An 18,928-nucleotide genomic window follows, 5' to 3' on the forward strand; every position below is an offset into this window, starting at 1 on the left:
AGCCCTCATGCTTTCTGTTTGAACTTGACAAATTTATTTTGACTGGCACAGGGCTTCTGCATAGTGTGATTATTTAAAGTGGTCTCCTGATTAGCACTCATCGTGGGGTCCTTGTGGGTGTTTTGAAAATGGTTTGTCTCGTGGTGCTGCTTGGTCAAGTCACCGACGTTCAGTTGGCATTCCGATGAATAAACCCTTATTTCTGGCTCAATATGGGAGTCTGTCGTTCCTCCTCATCTGAGTTCAGTCGTCTCTCAGTGCACGCCGTGACACTCATACTGAAAGGCACAATCATGCCATATGCCTTTTTTACCACCGTTTTTGCGTGGACACTTTCAGAGAGCTATGGACTTGGACTAACTTTATTTCAGATTTACAAGATTTTTAGTTTTTAAAAATCTTACTCAGATGGAGAAGGTCATCTCCATTCTAAACCTACAGTACATTGGACAAACTACTGATTAACAACCTTGGAACCATTTGCCTGTAATTAGTCTTAATTTTATTGTACTTAACATACAGTGTACTTATACAAAATATATTCATTCACAGAAATAAAGCAATGCATTCTGATCAACAACAAACCTCAAGGTAAAATACCTTCACTGTCCATTCTAACACGATTACACACAATACCTTTTATATGTTAATATTATTGATTAAGTCTGCTACTTTTGCTGTTGCTTGTTGATACACCACACAGGATAATATGTTAAAAATATACAATGTCAAAAATACAATTCATTTTCTCTATCTCACTTTCCCTACTCCTCCTGAAGGCATCTGTTCATATCATTTATCAGTGGTCGCCTGCCTGACTTTTCTACCAGTGTGGATCTTTAGAGTGAGGTTCATGGCCAAACCCAAGGTATTCTATGTGCCTTACTTTCCATTGGGTGTCATTCAAGAGACACAGAAGGCAGAACCCCGGGCTGCTCTCAGCCACCCAATGCCCCCAACATGTAGCTACGTGCCTCCCCTATATTCCTCGCCTTCACTAGTCTTCTCTTAGCCAATGGTATAGCCATATGCAGTCACATGCTGAAAACTCAGTGTGATCCTTACACTGGAAGTAAGATGGCTCCAAGTTCAAGGCTCAAACAAGGCTTGCACGTGTTTGCTCTTGTTTATGTTGGCCGTCTGATTGACAGCCAGCTTCTCTGACTTTCCTGCTGTTTTGGCCATGATCTACCAGTCAGGGGGGAGTGCAATGACTAAATGCCCATGTGACCTCCTGGCACAACTTTTAAGGCACTGGTACATTCTGATCGAACCTGCTGTTCCTCATTGAATGTAATGTAATAGATTCATGTTGAAGAGAAGTCTCAAGCAGTCAGACTTGGCTTGAGTCCCAGCTTCTGTGCTGGAACAACGTCCCTTGTGCATAACACTGACCTGCCAGAATGAAAGTCTTACACCCTCATGGCTTTGGATTTAGACTTAGACTCCAGATCCGCACTATCTTTCTATCTTGGCCCATCCCCAAATCTTTCTGTATAATGTTGTGTTCATTGAGGTAATTGGTCCAACTCATCCTATCTGCAACTCATTCTCCATCACATTCTGCAGAAGTTTGGATAGAGGTTTCAGTTAGATCTTTAGCCACAATGATTGGGCTTGAGACCATCACCTTTGCCAGGATGCTGTTTGCATTCATTGCTTATAACCTCCTACACAAGATGGAGAAACCTTTGATCCCATCTCTCTGGTTTGTTTCTGTAAATATATCAGGCTACATATCTGGTGGCACACAATGTTTCTTACGTTGAAGCACATCTAGAAACAGCAACAGTCAGTGTTCCACCAAATGCTGAAAACTCAAAGAGAAGGATTTGTCATTTGACAAAGTTCAGAAAGTGCTTGATAAACATCAGCAAGTGTCTTGTCTTCACACATTGGTGGTACGGTGCAGGGAACCTTGCTGGGTCATGTTGTTTCTCATCTTTATTAACAATCTGGATGAAAATATGATAAACTGGATCAGCAAATTTGCGGATGACACCAAGATTGGGGATATAGTGGACAATGAGGAAGGCTATCAAAGCTTTCAGTGGGATCTGAATGAGCCAGAGAAACAGCAGGTGGAATTTAATACAAACAAGTGTGAGGTGTTGCACTTTGGTAGGACCAACCAGGGTAGGTCTTACACAGTGAACGGTAGGGCACTGAGGAGTGTGGCAGAACAGACGGATCTGGGAATACAGGCCTATAATTCCTTAAAAGTAATGTCACAGGTAAATAGGGTCATAAAGAGTGCATTTGGCAGATTAGCCTTCATAAATTAAAGTACTGAGCAGAAGAGTTGTGATGTTATGTTAAAGTTGTATAAGACATTGGTGACGCCTAATTTGGAATATTATATGTAGTTCTAGTTACCTACTTACAGGAAAGATACCAATAAGATTGAAAGAGTACAGAGAAATATTTACAAGGATGATGCCAGGACTTGAAGAAAGGTTGAATAGGTTAGGACTTTATGCGAAAGGCAAATGAGGAGTGATTTGAAAGAGGTATATAAAATCATGATGGGTATAGATAGGGTAAATAATCAGGATTTTTCCAGTGAGGTTGGATGGGAATAGAACTAGAGGTCATAGGTTAAGGGTGAAATGTGAAATATTTAAGCAGAAACTGAGGGGGGATCTTCACTCCGTTTGGATCAAACTGCCAGCAGAAGTGGTGGATGAGGGCTTGAATGCAACATTTAAGCAAATGGCCGAATTCTGCTCCTATGTCTTATGTTCTACATGGATGAGAGAAGTATGGAGTGCTATGGTCCAGGTGAAGGTTGATGGGACTAGGCTAAATAATAGTTGAGCACAGGCTAGGAGGGCCGAAGAGCCTGTTTCTGTGCTATAACCCAATGGCTCTATGACACAGTGCTGTACTTCTGTGCTCTCTTATTCTTTTCCATCAGTTGATTTTTCAGAGCCTTGGCTGCTTTTCTGTCTTCCCTCATTTGCTGGTACTTCCATTTTGGAAGGGTGAGTAAATTCTTGTTCTTTGACAATCGCTTGTCCTCTCTTTCATATGTGGGGGGTGAAGCCTTGATGAGCTCAATCTGGGGAATGCAGCTGGTGGGCACAGCACAATTCCTGTTGGGTAAAGACAGGGAGGGAAAGTCAATCGGATGAGCTCCAGCAGCTTTAGAGCTGATCGACTGGGACCTCTGCTTTGGCCTTGCTCCATTTCTCTTCTCAGAGTAGATGGAAGGGGTTATGTCTCCAGCAGGCTCTTTCACACATTTGCTTTGCTGAAGAGTTTCAGGCACCTGAGTCAGAGAGAAACACTTCCTTATTTTGGTCACTGCATCTTGGTGCGTTCCAACAACTGGGGAGCTTGTTGGACAATTGTTCATGCAGGTGGTGGCAATGAATAGATTGGTGGTTACCTTGACTGCGTAGTCCAGCACGCCACCCTTTTCCGGATTGAATGGAAATTTTATTCTCAGCATGGATTTCAGTTGATTGGTAATTTTCTCTGACTGAAATTCTGATGTCTTTCCCTTCACAGACAGTTCTTTGTGATCTGACCATTCTGGAGCATATCCAACCTCAACTTGTTTGGCATAGGTCCGACCCAGTGGCTGCTTGGTTTGGAGAGAATCTTCAAACCTCCCAGCGGGCAGGGCCCACCCTTGTGTGGTTCTGCCTCGATGGGGGTCATTGGCCTGCGCATCTGCCCCTGGTGAAAGCAAACAATGAACCAATCAGACAGTATCCTTGCAACAGGTTACCATTCAAGTGGGCCTGATGGAAATCAACAGTGAGTCCTTGAGTTCATATCATGGCATGAAAACTTTCAAAGAATGGCAGGATCAGTTATCCATGATAATTCTGATCGCTTCCCCCTGGATAATCTACACAATAGTAAGTGTTGGCTTACAGGAATTCTTCTGTACTTTAGCCCTGTAGTGATAACAGACTGTTTTTTCAAGAATAATGGAAGAATTTTTAACTGGTGCCTCTAATAGAGCTATGTCTGCACGTTGACTAAATCTTACTGTTAAGGATCCGGCCTGAACACTGGGTCGAAGGGCCTCTGCTGGTAGCCCTGGATCACGACAGTCTTTAATTTCTGTTTTCTTTCACCTGCCCATGTGGATTCTGGCCCAGCCCCTTTCCTTTTTGGACTTCCCCCAATTACCTGCTTGTCTCCTCATTTGCACTCACCTGTTTCTAATTTTCACTCATTACCCTGTCCATTTAAACCCTGCCTTGACTAGCATTCTCTGTCAGTTTGTCCCAGTTCTGACCTGTGTCGTTCTAGCCTGACATTGCGACTTCTGCCAACCGGTTTTGCCTGATTCTGTGTTTTGGATTTTGCCTGTTCTTGGACCTGATTTTTGCCTGTGCACTCTGGATTGTCTGCCCTCGCCTGACTGTCTTTCCCGGTTAAGACCTCTGTCCGCCATTTCGGATTCGTGCCTGCCTTCTGTTTTTGAAAGCCTTTGTGCTCCCTAATAAATCCTGGTGAAAAAGTATTCATTGGTCTGCACTTGAGTCCCACCGCAACCCAACACTTACATACACTTTTGAAAATAATTTATTCCCATTCAATAATGGAGACTAGGCCATTATTATTGTTTTTCTCCACTTGTGCACTCTAAAAAAACTACCTCTGACATCACCCCTATAAAACCCTGGTTAGACCACAGATGGAGTATTGTGTTCAGTTCTAATAACCTCATTATAGGAAGGATAGCTTTAGAGAGAGTGCAGAGGAGATTTACCAGGATGCTGCCTGGATTAGAGAGCATGTCTGATGAGGATAGATTGATTGAGCTAGGGCTTTTTACTTTGGAGCGAAAGAGAATGAAAGGTGATTTGATAGAGGTGTACAAGATAAGAGGCATAGATTGAGCGGGTAGCCAGAGACTTTTCTCCAGGGCAGAAATGGCTAATATGAAGGGTCATATTTATAAGATGTTTGGATGAAAATATGGGGTGATGTCAGAGGTAAGTGTTTTTACACAGAGAGTGCCAGGTGCAAGAAACACCCTGCCAGGGGTGGTGGCAGAGTCTGGTACGTTTAGGGACATTTGAGAACTTCTTAGGTAGGCATATAGATGACAAAAAAAATGGAGGACTACGAGAGAGTGAAATGTTAGATTTATCTTGAAGCAGATTGAAAGGTTGGCACAACTGTCAGTCCACCCAGTCTCCACCCAGCTACCAGGAGTCACCTGCCACTCATTTCCCTATCATCACCTGCAGCCTATTTAAACCCAGCTCTCATCCACAATCCATGTTCACTCATACAAACCAGTCAGCCTTAGCTAGTTGTCATCTTGCCTTGCCTTGCCTACTGCTGAACCGTTTCTGTTGCTCTGCTTTTTGGGTCAAGTCTCCTCTACATTTCTTGACAGGATGAGTTGACGGCGATTGACCCAGCAGAGTATACTTGAAAGGAGCACACGACCCCGAAGCAGCAGGAAACCTGCTTGTCACTCTCAACCAACTCTCCATCTCAATACAGGAACTCTGCACCAGTCAACCTCCTGCCTTGGAGCCCCAGATTCTGGTGCCCGGATATTTTGACAGATCCCCAACCCGATGCTGCAACTTCTTGTCCCAGCGCTTACGCTTTGAGCTTCAGCTATCTCTGTATGTTACAGACCGAGCCAAGATTACCTTTGTCATCTCTCCCTTGATTTGGCGAGCTCTGACCTGGGCCACCCCTAACTGGGACAATAAAACCCCCATTTGCAATAAATATGAGGAATTCACCGAGGAGATGTATCCTGTTTTCAAACATCCAGGCAGTGGAAGGAAGGCAGCAGATGTGATACTTCATCTGTGACAAGACTCACGCTTGTTGCTGGATTACACCATGGAATTCAGGACCCTCGTGGCTGGATTGCGGAAGTGCTGCTGGCTCATTACCATCACAGCCTCTCGGAGTGCTTGAAAGACAAGCTGTCTACCCAGGAGGTACCACCCACTGCAAAAACCACATCACTTTGGCCCTCCGTATTGACAAGTGTCTTATGGAACGACCCACCAGCTCATCATCCAGAACCCCATTTCTGTTACTGGAACCATTTCAGGCTGCAGGACCCTCAGCGTCAACACCTCCAGAGCCCAGTTGGTAAGGGAGAGCTCCCTTAACCCCACCAAGAGGTGGAGAAACAACTTGTGTGTTCACTGCAGAGCCGCCGATTTCCCACACATTAAATACCAACTGTGTCTGGGATATGGCACTGCCAGGTAGAGACAAGGGTCCTTTTATCTAGTAAGCTCCCTCTGGCCCCCTTATTCCAGCACCATAGCTCAACGCTGTCTCTATCCATCCTCTGACAGCTCTATGCACACAGGAGGCTCTGCTGGATTCTGGTGCAGCAAGCAACTTTCTGGATCAGACTCTGTGCACAGCTTGGACTCCCTACTGTGAGTCTATCTCTCACCCCTTCTGTATCACAGCCGTTGGCGGATGTCCCCTGGAGTCTGGGATGGTCGGAGCGTGCACATGGCCGGTGAGCATGAGCATCGCAACTCCATCCTGACTTGCCCAACACTCCTCTCATTCTGGGTTACCCCTGGCTCTCCTCTCAAGCCCTCACTTCACAGTTCATTGCTGAGTTGGGGACCCACCTACCTATAAACTTCGTTGACTTCACCCCAAAAATCAGAGGAAACCCTTAACCTCACCAAGCTTTCACAGGAGTAGCATGACTTTGCCATTGCCTTCAGTAAGAGGGAGGCAAGCACCCCGCTGCCTCACAATTGCGTGATCAACCTCCTCTGGGCACCACCCTGCCCTGGAGTCGTCTGTTCTCTCTCTTTCCTCCTGATAAATGACTGCCTCATTGTAGCACTACAGCACGGTTTCGTTTGGCTATCCCAGTCCCCAGCGGGTGCAGGATTCTTCTTTGTAAAAAAGAAAGATAGATACCTTCATCTCTGCATTGACTATGGTGGACTTAACAAAATCACCATTAGGAACTATTGCCCTCACCCGTGATGGATAACACATTCGAAACACTCCATAGGGCTCAGATCTTCCCCAAACTGAATCTATGGGGTGTGTACAACCTGATCCGCATCCACCAGGGGGATGAGTGGAAGTCGGTGTTCATAACATCCAATGGCCACTATGAATACCTGGTGATGCCTTTCAGACTTTCCAACAGTTCAGCCATTTCCAAGCCTTCATTAACAAAATCCTCCGAGATATGCAACACAGTTATGTGTTCATCTACCTCAACGACATCCTCATCTTCTCCAAGGACCCCCAAACCACAACTGTCATGCCCATTCTGTCCTTCAGCATCTCCTCAAACCAACATGCCAGTTCCATACCCCAGTCATTTCCTTCCTTTCACCCCAAGGAACCAGAGAAATAACCATGGACCAAAAGAAAGCCATTGAATGACCTTGGCTGCACTCTCTCTAACAGCTACAGCACTTCTTGAGCTTCTTCAACTTCTACCAGCAGTTCATCAGAAACTACAGCCAAATCACTGCTCCCCTCACCTCCCTCACCAAGTCACACACCTCATGGATGACTTGGTCTGGAGCTGTATACCATGCTTTCCGGGAGCTCATGAGGTGCTTCACCATTGCCCCAGTTCTCTGCCATCTGAACCTCTCTAGACATTTTGTGGTAGAGCTGGACACATCATGTGCACTGGTGCCATCCTCTCCCAGTGAGGAACAGATGGGAAGACACACCCTGCATCTTCCTCTCACGCAAGTTCAACTCTACAAAGGGCCATAATGGAGTAGCAGACAGGGAGCTACTCACCATTAAATGGGCCTTGAAGGAATGGAGACATTGGCTGATGGGAAACACCGAGCCCTTCCTGATCTGGACTGACCACCAGAACCTCAGATCCAGACAACTGACCCACCAACTCAACCCATGTCGGGCTTGCTGGGCCCTCTTCTTTGAGCAACACAACTTCATCTCCTACCAACCCAGCTCCAAGGACACTAAGGCAGACGCCCTGTCATAACAGTTCAACACAGCTGAAACAGAGATTGAACCTTAGTCCATCATTTCATCCTCACAGCTCCTCGCCCTGATCACTTGGATCTTGAGAACTAGATCTGTCAGGCCCTACAGCACAAGCCTTCCCTGGCTGACACACCTGACAACTGCATGTATGTGCCAGCAGCTGTGTGCTCTAAGGCACTCCAGTGGGCCCACTCCTCACCAGCCATCCAGGCACAAGATGGACCCTGGATTTTCTGCAACGCTAGTTCTGGTGGCCCACCATGATTGCAGATTTTTGTCAGTTTGTTGCTGTCTGCCCACAATGTGCCCAGTCCAATTCCTCCAACCAGTGGCCCTGCTCTTGCGCTCTGTGCCAGTCCCTCAACACTCATGGTCCCACATCGCCATGGATTTCATCACTGGTCTGCCATCTTGCCCATGGTGGTCATGACAGTGGTGGTCTGGTTCTCCAAGGCGGCTCACTTCATTGGCCTTCTCAAGCTTCTGTCAGCTGCTGAGACAGTGAGCCTGGTTCTCCAACATGTAGTTCACCTCTATGGCTTCCCTCAGGACATTGTGTCAGACTGGGTCCCACAATTCATCTCCCGCTTCTGGCAAGCCTTCTGCTCCCTCCTCTGCACCTCACTGAGTTTGTCCTCTGGTTACCATCCGGAGACCAATGTACACTCAGAAAAAAACTCATCAAGTGGAGAAGTTTCTGTGATGCTTCACTGCCTCTAACCCTTCCATGCAGAAGAAGTATCTGCTCTGGGCGAGACTGTTCCCACAATCTACACACAACACCTCCTCTGCCATGGGTATATCACCCTTTGAAGTGTTCATGGCTACCAACCTCTGTTGTTCCCAATGGTGGAGGTCCTGTCCACCAGGGCCCTGGTTCACCAATACCAGAATGCTTAGAAGAGGACACAGAGGGACATCCTAGCTGCTAACTGCACCCACTGCCTCCTGGCTAACCACTGTCAGCACCCAGCCAGTCAACTCCAGCCTGGGGACCATATCTGGCTGTCTACCTGAGATCTGTCCCTGCACACTGCCTCCTGCAAGCTCTCACCCCAATTCATTGGTCCCTTCAAGATTACCCATCACATCAATATAGTTATTTACCATCTCCAGCTGCCCCTGTCCCTCAGGATCACACCTACCTTCCACGTGCCCTGCCTCAAGACCATTGTCCATGGACCACTCGACCCACCTGAGCCTGAACCTCTGGAACCAACAATGGTGGAAGGTGCTCCAGTATACAGGGTTCACCCATTGACGGATTCACGGCGTTATGGATGGGGTGTGCAGTACCTGGCCAACTGGGAAGGGTACAGCCTGGAGGTGAGGTTTTGGGTGCTGTCCAGTTTTATCTCAGATCCATTGCTCATCGAGGAGTTCCACTCGACCCATCTGGATCGTTCTGGGCCTTCGGGTGCTGGCCCTAGGACAGGGTGTGGGGTCGTGACAGGCTTGCACATGCAGGCACCTCCCAGTCTCCACCCTGCTAACAGGAGTCCCCTCCCACTTGTTTCCAAATCATCACCTGGAGCCCATATAAACCCAGCTCTCATGAACAGCCCTTGTTCGCTGATCACCTCAAATACGAGGTGGTGAGTGCTCATGTGTAAATAACGTAGCTGTTGGTTGGAGTTGGATCAAAGGACTGATCCTGCTGTTGGGAGTTACATTCAGGCAGGAAGGGAGGTAGATATGGCAGGAAGTGACGGAGAAGATGGACATAGCAAATAGGAGGTGGTATTGGGCGATAGCAGTTGTACGGAGGAAGGTGAATAGCGGTTTTCTTGGAAATGGAAATGGAGGATTGTAGTGGCTTATTGTCCAGTGATGAAGGCAAATAGACGGGATTTAAATAAAAAAAGGAAGGAAGAGTTTTGTTGAGTTTTGAATGTGGACCTGCTTCTGATATCAATCTAATTAGACTAACTAACGATTTGGAAAAAAGTATTAGGAAATATTATGGGCACAAAATCTTTCAGGTGGGGCACTGGCTTCGTTTCTTTGCGGGAATGGGACCTGCTCTCGGGGTATCACAACTGGCCGCTATGCGATATACCATGGACGTGGCCTAGAAGACTAGCACGCCTTTGGGGTTACAGGATTTGGTGGCTTTCGAGGCGGGCAGACTTGAGGTCGGTGCCTCCGCAGGTGTGTCGTGGGAATACACAGAAGATTGAAAGCTGGCTGCTGGCTGTGTGCCCACAGACCAGAGTTCTTTGGGCACAGAGCTCGGTAAAAGCAACGCAACAGACTTTTAACATCGTAAATCAGCGAGTTGTTTTGTTATGTCTCCCCTCTCGCTGTGAAATGGGGACATTGCTTTTTCCCTTATTAGGGAGAGAGGGAGACTGTGCTATGTCGAATTATCGGGTGAACAAGTAGTCTTTGGGGTACTGCAAGCCTGTGCCTTTATTGATGCTTTGCTGCATGCTTGAGTGCTTGGTGGGGGATGCTGATGCTTTTTTGCTGGTGGGTGGGGGGGTCGTTGATTTGCTGCTGCTTACACGCGGGAGGGAGGGGAGCTGGGGGGAAACTTTGGGGTTCTAACATTTTAACTGTCATTCATTCTTTGGGGCACTGTTTTCGTGGATGGTTGTGAAGAAACAGAATTTCAGGATGTATATTGTATACATTTCTCTGACATTAAACGTACCTTTGAAACCTTTAAGATGGTTGCTATTATTTTAGCCTTGGAATGGATCGAAGAAGTATACCCTGATTATGTACTTTTGTGCTCTGATTAATTCTCAGTCTTAACATCTATTAAAACAGGTATCTCAAATTGTAGCCAGACATTGTTCTTGAGATTGGGGAACATCTGTTGAGGCTGCAGGGTCTGGGCTTGTATATACATTTCTCATGGCTCCCTGCCCATGTTGGGGGTGAATGAAACAAGGTGGCAGACATTCTTTTCAAGTAATCACTTAAAATTAAGGATGTAAATGTAGTAGTGCTCTTGCATAAGGGGGAGATGAAAGCCATAATAAATAAGTCTATTCAATCATTGTGGCAACAAAGTTGGGATAAGGAAAAGGAAGGATGACATTTATATAAAATTCAGAGGATGTTGAAAACTCATCTGGGAGATGGGTATAAAAGAAGGGAAGAAGTTATACTCACATTTATGTATCGGACATAGTAGGTTGAATAATTCCCTGTTCAGAATGAATATGCATGATACGAGCATTTGTAGGGAGTGCACATATCTAGAAACAGTGCAGCATACATTGTTTGAATGGAATTGTTATGAAGTGCAAAGAAAACATCTAATTGCTAAATTGAGATCTTTGGGACAGACACATGGAACATTTGTTAGGATATCATTGTCATTGTAATGAATAGAAGTGCATATTTGACTTTCTGAAAATCATTAAGCTTTTCAATATTATTTGAATATTTTTGGGGGTGGAATTTATTGGGTATACTTCCTGTCTCTTTTCTCCACGCTCCAACTCAGTAGGTGATGGTAATGCACTTTATGTTGGTCTGCCGACCACCATTAAACTTTACAAGAAGAACATTTCCTGTTCTCTCAAACAAACCAAATGGCCTCAACCAGTTGTTCCTAGCCTTCAGTTACCTTGTTGCCTTGTTGTGTTAAGTAACCGTTCTCTCTTGTTTTGTGGCCCATGGTGGCTTGTTATTTTGCACTTTATTAGTAAAATGCAAAATTGCATCAAATTGCATTTGATAAGCTACCCCATGCAAGGCTTATTGAGCAAGTAAGGAGGCATGGGATCCAAGGGGACATTGCTTTGTGGATCCAGAACGGGCTTGCCCACAGGAGGCAAAGAGTGGTTGTAGATGGGTCATATTCTGCATGGAGGTCGGTGTGCCTCAGGGATCTGTTCTGGGACCTCTTCTCTTTGTGATTTTTATAAATGACCTGGATGAGGAAGTAGAGGGATGGGTTAGTAAATTTGCTGATGACACAAAGGTTGGGGGTGTTGTGGCTAGTGTGGAGGGCTGTCAGAGGTTACAGCAGGACATTGATAGGATGCAAAACTGGGCTGAGAAGTGGCAGATGGAGTTCAACCCAGATAAGTGTGAAGTGGTTTATTTTGGTAGGTCAAATATGATGGCAAAATATAGCATTAATGGTAAGACTCTTGGCAGTGTGGAGGATCAGAGGGATCTTGGGGTCCGAGTCCATAGGACACTCAAAGCTGCTACACAGGTTGACTCTGTGGTTAAGAAGGCATACGATGCATTGGCCTTCATCAATCGTGGGATTGAGTTTAAGAGCTGAGAGGTAATGTTACAGCTATATAGGACCCTGGTCAGACCCCACTTGGAGTACTGTGCTCAGTTCTGGTCGCCTCATGACAAGAGGGATGTGGAAACTACAGAAAGGGTGCAGAGGAGATTGACAAGTATGTTGCCTGGATTGGGAAGCAAGCCTTGTGAGAATAGGTTGAGTGAACTCGGCCTTTTTTCCTTGGAGCGTTGGAGGATGAGAGGTGACCTGATAGAGTTGTATAAGATGATGAGAGGCATTGATCGTGTGGCTAGTCAGAGGCCTTTTCCCAGGGCTGAAATGGCGAACATGAGAGGGCACAGTTTTAAGGTGCTTGGAAGTAAGTACAGAGGAGATGTTGGGGTAAGTTTTTTATGCAGAGAGTGGTGAGTGTGTGGAATGGGCTGCCGGTGATGGTGGTGGAGGTGGATATGATAGGGTCTTTTAAGAGACTCCTGGATAGGTACATGGAGCTTAGAAAAATAGAAGGCTGTGGGTAACCCCAGGTAATTTCTAAAGTAAGTATGTGTTCAGCTCAGCATTGTGGGCCGAAGGGCCTGTATTGTGCTGTAGGTTTTCTATGTTTCTAAGATATTGTTCACTGTTAAGTTGTCTCTGCTGCTCTAGTTTTGGGTCAAGCTTCCTTTACATTTCCTGATAACAACATTGTGGGCCAAAGGGCCTGTGCTGTACTGTGCCATTCTATGTTTCATGTTCAGTTATGTGGGTTGTGCATACCATCACAGTTAAGTGCCGTCTTGTATCCCTTCACAGCCCTGCTTCCATTCTCCAGTCACACAGGCAAATATTCCAACACAGGTGATAGAAAGGGAACCAGAAGGAGGAACACTGGTGGATTTAAAATTAGACCATTTAGTGAGGTATTGCATTTTGGGAGATCAAAGCAGATAGGACTTGCACTGAGAATGGTAAGGCCCTGGAAGTGTTAGGGAGCAGTGGGATGGAGGGGTGCAAAGGCATAGTTTGCAGAAATTGGTGTCACAGTTAGTTCGGGTGTAGAAGAAGACACCTGGCGCGCTGGTCTTCATCAGTTGGGGCACTGAGTATCGGAATCGGGCCGTTACGTTGCAGTTGTACAAGATGTTGGTGAGGCTGCACTTGGAGCATTGTAACAGTTTTGGTCATCTTGTTACAGGGAAAACATTATTTAACAGAAAAGAATGCAGAGAAGTTTCCCTCACCCCACCTCTCAGCTTAACCATAGGGACCACTCTCTACTTGATTCCACTCCCATTGATGTCCCTGCTGCCATGATGAGGTGTATTCTTGACCTCACAATCTATCTTATTGTAGTAGGGGACTGTTCGACAGTGGTATAGAAGCTGTCCTTGGGCCTGGTGGTGTGTGTTTTCAGGCTTTTGTATCTCCTTCCCAATGGGAGGGGGAAGAAGAGAGAATATCTGGGGTGGGAGAGGTCTGAAATTATTTTGGCTTTTTTACCAAAGCAGCAAGAAGTATAGACAGATTCCATGGAAGGAAGGCTTGTTGCCATGGTGCTGAGCTGTATCCATGATTTGCTGCAGTTTCTTGCAGAGCAGTTGCCATACCAAGCCTTGATGCATGTAGATAAAATGACTTCTATGGTGCATCTATAAAAACTAGTGAGGGTCAATGGGGAAAATGCCAAATTTCTATAGCCTACAGAGGAAGTAGAGATATTGTTGTGTTTTTTTTATCCATGGTGTCTACGTAGTTGGTTCCGGACAGGCTATTGATGATATTAACACCATAAGACATAGGAGGAGAATTAGGCCATTTGGGCCATTGAGTCTGCTCTTCCATTTCATCATGACTGATTTATTATCCATCTCAACTCCATTCTCTTGCCTTCTCCTTGTAACCTTTGATGCTCTTACTAATCAAGATCTTATCAACCTCCACTTTAAATATACCCAATGACTTGGCCTTCAGAGCCCTCTGTGGCAATGACTTCCACAGATTCACCACCCTCTGACTAAAGAACTTGCAGTGCTCAACTTCAGCTCCATTGATGTAAACCAACAGGAATGTGTGCATCATCCCTCTTCCTGGTCAACCACCAGCTCTTTTATTGCTGATGCTGAGGGAAATATTTCTGTCATGACAACGTATCACTAGACTCTCGATCCTGTACTCTGGCTCATCAATATTAGAGATCTGGCCTACTACTGCACACTGGTAGGTGGAGTTGGGCCACACAGTCATGAGTGTACAGGGAGTAGAGTAGGGGACAGAGGACACAATCTTGTGGAGCACCGGTGTTGACAATAATCATGACAGGGGTGTTGTTGCTTACCCTTACTGTTTGGGGTCTGTTGGTCAGGATGTTAAGGATCCATTTGCAAAGGGAGGTATTGAGCCCCAGGACCTAGTAGTACATAGACCAGTACAGCACATTACAGGCCCTTCAGCCCATGATGCTGTGCCGACACTTTAACCTATTCCAAGATCAATCTAACTCTTCCTTCCTACATAGCCCTCCATTTTTCTGCCTATGGGCCTATCTAAGAATCTCTTAAATGTCCTTAGTGTATTTGCTTCTACCACAATCCCTGGCAGCATGCTCCACCAAAGTACTGCTCTCTGTGTATATGAAAAATACTACCTCTGACATCCTCTCTATGCTTTCCTCCAAACACCTTAAAGTTAGGCCCCCTTGTAGTAGCCATTGCTGCCCTGGGGAGAAAGGAACTGTCTGTCCACACTTGATCTATGCCTCTTATCATCTTGTACAGTTCTATCTAGTCACCTTTCATCCTCCTTCGCTCCAAAAAGAAAAGCCCTAGCTCACTCAACCTATCCTCATCAGACATGCTCTCTAACCCAGACAGCATCCTGGTAAATCTCCTCTGCACCCTCTCTAAATCTTACGCATCCTTCCGAAAATGAAGTGACCAGAACTGAACACAATACTCCAAATGTGGTCTAACCAGAGTTTTATAGAGCATTGGATTATTAAAAGTTAATACATCTATTGAATGAGTTCTGTTAAATCCATTGAATAAGATCCCTCTGTTTCTCCACACTGCTAAGAATCCTGCCATTAACTCTGTATTCTGCCTTCAAATTTGACTATCCAAAGTGAATCACACCACAGTTTTTCATATTGAACTCCACCTGCCACTTCTCTGTCCAGCTATGCACTATGCATCCTGTCAGTGTTCCATTGTAATTGACAGCAACTTTCTACACTATCCACAACTCCACCAACCTCTGTGCCATCTGCAAACTTACTAACCTACCCTCCCACTTCCTCATCCAGGTCATTTATAAAAAAATCACAGAGCAGGGTCCCCAGTACAGATCCCTGCAGAACACCACTGGTCACCGCCTGAATGCACTCCATCTAAAACACCCTCTGCCTGCTGGGGCAAGCCAATTCTGAATCCACACAGACAAGCTTCCTTGGATCCCATGCCTTTTGACTTTCTGAATGAGTCTCCCATGAGGAAGCTTATCAAACACCTTACTAAAATCTACATACACCACATCTACTGCTCTACCTTCATCAATGTGCTTTGCAACTTCCTCAAGGAAGTCAATCAAGCTCACAAAGCTTGACCTACCTCTCACAGAGCCATCCTGTCTCTAAGAATCTTCTCCAATAACATGCCCACAACTGAGGTAAGAGTTATCCCTACTCCATTTCTTGAACAATACCCTTTCCCTGCCTCCATAGGACAAAACTATTAGAGGGCTTGAGATATTGTGAGCAATCGCTTGTTTGGAGGTAAGCAAGCTGTGCACAAAATTTAAAACATGAGCAGGGCCTTGCAAAACTTTTCGATAGGCTTGCCATATCATGGTTTTATTAGGTACCAGACCAGTAATAGGTAACGGAAGCTGACTTCCACCCACACTGACTCAGTAGACAATCGTTCCAGGATGTCCCCCTTTTCTGCAGCTGTGATACTATCCTTTGTTAGGAGACCTAAAAGAGGACATGAGAAGGTCTTGGCATCTAGGATTAAGGAAAAACCCAAGGTGTTCTACGTATACGTGAAGAACAGGAGGCTGACTAGAGTGAGGGTGCGACTGATCTGGGACAGAATAGGAAACGTGTGCCTGGAGTTGGAGGAGGCAGGGAAGTTCCTTAATGAATACTTTGCTTCAGTATTCACCAGTGAGATGGACCTTGACGAATGTGAGAACAGCGTAAAACAGCCTGATATGTCACCATTAAGAAAGAGTATGTGATGAAGCTTTGGAAAATATTGGGATAGATAAGTCCCTGGAACAGACTGGATATACCCCTGGTTGTGGATGGAAGCGAGGGAGTAGATTGCTGTGCGATTGGCAAAGGTGTTTGCATTGTCACTGGCTACAGGAGTAGTGCCAGATGATTGGATGGTGGCAAATTTAATTCCTTTGTTCAAGAAAGAGAGTAGGAATAATCCTGGGAATGAGATCAGTGAGTCTTACTTCAGTGGTGGGCAAATTATTGGAGAAGTTTCTTAGAGACAGGATTTACAAGCATTTTGAGAAGCATTAACTGATTAGGGATAGTCAGCATGGCTTTGTGAGGGGTTGGTCGTGCCTCACAAAACTGACTGAATTCTTTGAGGATGTGACAAAGCTCACTGAAGATAGAGCAGGGGATGTGATGTATATGGACTTTAGTAAGGTGTTTGACAAGGTTCCCCATGACATGGTCATTCAGAAAGTCAGTAGGTATGGGAACCAGGGAAACATAGCCATGAGGATTCAGAATTGGCTTGCCCACAGAAGGCAGAGGGTGGTTGCAACTGGAATGAATTCTGCCTGCAGATCAGTGACCAATGGTGTTCTGCAGGGATCTGTTCTGGGACTCCTGTTCTTTGTGACTTTTATAAGTGACTTGGATGAGGCTGCAGAAGGGTGGGATAGTAAGTTTGCAGATGGCACAATGGTTGGAAGAGTTGATAATGGTGTAGAAGGATGTTGTGCGTCATTGACGGGATGCAGAGCTGGACTGAGAAGTGGCAGAAGGAGTTCAAACCAGAAAACTGTGTGTGATTCACTATGGAAGGATGAATTTGAAGGCAGAATACAGGGTTGATGACAGGATTCTTAACTTTGTGGAGGAACAGAGGGATCTGAGGGAGCACATCCACAGATCCCTCAAAATTGCACGCGGACGATAGGAAAACTGGACAGTATGGAGGATTGGAAAATTGTAAATATCACTTCACTTTTAAGAAGGGAGAGAGGCATCCAAAGCTCTCTCTCTGTGCTCCCCCTCCCCACTCCCTCACACCCAATGTGCAACCTCACCACTCCCGAACACCCAATGTTCACCCTCCTACTCCCTCACACCCAATGTGCACCCTCCCCACTCCATCACAACCAATATGCACCCACCCACTCCTCCACACCCAATGTGCACCCACCTACTCCCCCACACCCAATGTTCACCCTCCTACTCCCTCACACCCAATGTGCACCCTCCCCAATCCATCACAACCAATATGCACCCACCCACTCCTCCAGACCCAATGTGCACCCACCTACTCCCCCACACCCAATGTTCACCCTCCCCACTCCCTGTTACTCAATGTGCACCCGCCCCACTCCATCACACCCAATGTTCACCCTCCCCACTCCCTAACACACAATGTGCACCCTCACTACTCCCTCACACCCAATGTTCACCCTCCCCACTCCCCCACACCCAATGTGCACCCTCTACTCCCTCACACACAATGTGCACCCACCCACTCCCTCACACCCAATGTGCACCCTCCCCACTCCCTCACACCCAATGTTCACCCTCCCCACTCCCCCACACCCAATGTGCACCCTCACCACTCCCCCACACCCAATGTTCACCCTCCCAATCCCTCACACCTAATGTGCACCCTCCTACTCCCTCACACTCAATGTTCACCCTCCCCACTCCCTCACACCTAATGTTTACCCTCCCCACTCCCTCACACCCAATGTGCACCCTCCTACTCCCCCACACCCAATGTGCACCCTCCTACTCCCTCACACCCAATGTGCACCCTCCCCACTCCACCACACCCAATGTTCACCCTCCCCACTCCCCCACACCCAATGTGCACACTCCTACTCCCTCACACTCAATGTTCACCCTCCCCACTCCATCACACCCAATATGAACCCTCACCACTCCCCCACACCCAATGTTCACCCTCCCCAATCCCTCACACTCAATGTGCACCGACCCCACTCCCTCACACCCAATGTTCACCCTCCTACTCCCTCACACCCAATGTGCACCCTCCCCACTCCATCACAACCAATATGCACCCACCCACTCCTCCACACCCAATGTGCACCCACCTACTCCCCCACACCCAATGTTCACCCTCCTACTCCCTCACACCCAATGTGCACCCTCCCCACTCCATCACAACCAATATGCACCCACCCACTCCTCCACACCCAATGTGCGGCCACCTACTCCCCCACACCCAATGTTCACCCTCCCCACTCCCCCATACCCAATGTGCACCCTCCCCACTCCCCCACACCCAATGTTCACCCTCCTACTCGCTCACACTCAATGTGCACCCACCCCACTCCCTCACACCCAATGTTCACCCTCCCCACTCCCCGACACCCAATGTGCACCCTCACCACTCCCCCACACCCAATGTGCACCCTCCCCACTCCCTCACACCCAATGTTCACCCTCCCCACTCTCTCACACGCAATGTGCACCCTCCTACTCCCTGACACCTAATATGCACCCTGCCCACTCCCTGACACCTAATTTGCACCCTC

At 46.7% G+C, this 18,928-nt stretch overlaps 1 protein-coding gene across 1 annotated transcript in view; it reads right to left on the reverse strand.

Moving 5' to 3' along the window:
* Nucleotides 1-490: 490 nt before the first annotated feature.
* Nucleotides 491-18,928, reverse strand: part of LOC140191426 (ankyrin repeat domain-containing protein 33B-like) — a 75,700-nt gene continuing 57,262 nt past the window's right edge. Inside the window, exon 3 of the mRNA XM_072248840.1 lies at nt 491-3,684. Coding sequence (XP_072104941.1) covers nt 2,870-3,684 — 815 coding nt within the window. The 3' untranslated portion in view covers nt 491-2,869. The remainder of the gene's footprint in view (nt 3,685-18,928) is intronic.

Source organism: Mobula birostris, chromosome X (genome assembly GCF_030028105.1).
Source record: "Mobula birostris isolate sMobBir1 chromosome X, sMobBir1.hap1, whole genome shotgun sequence".
NCBI lineage: Eukaryota > Metazoa > Chordata > Chondrichthyes > Myliobatiformes > Myliobatidae > Mobula > Mobula birostris.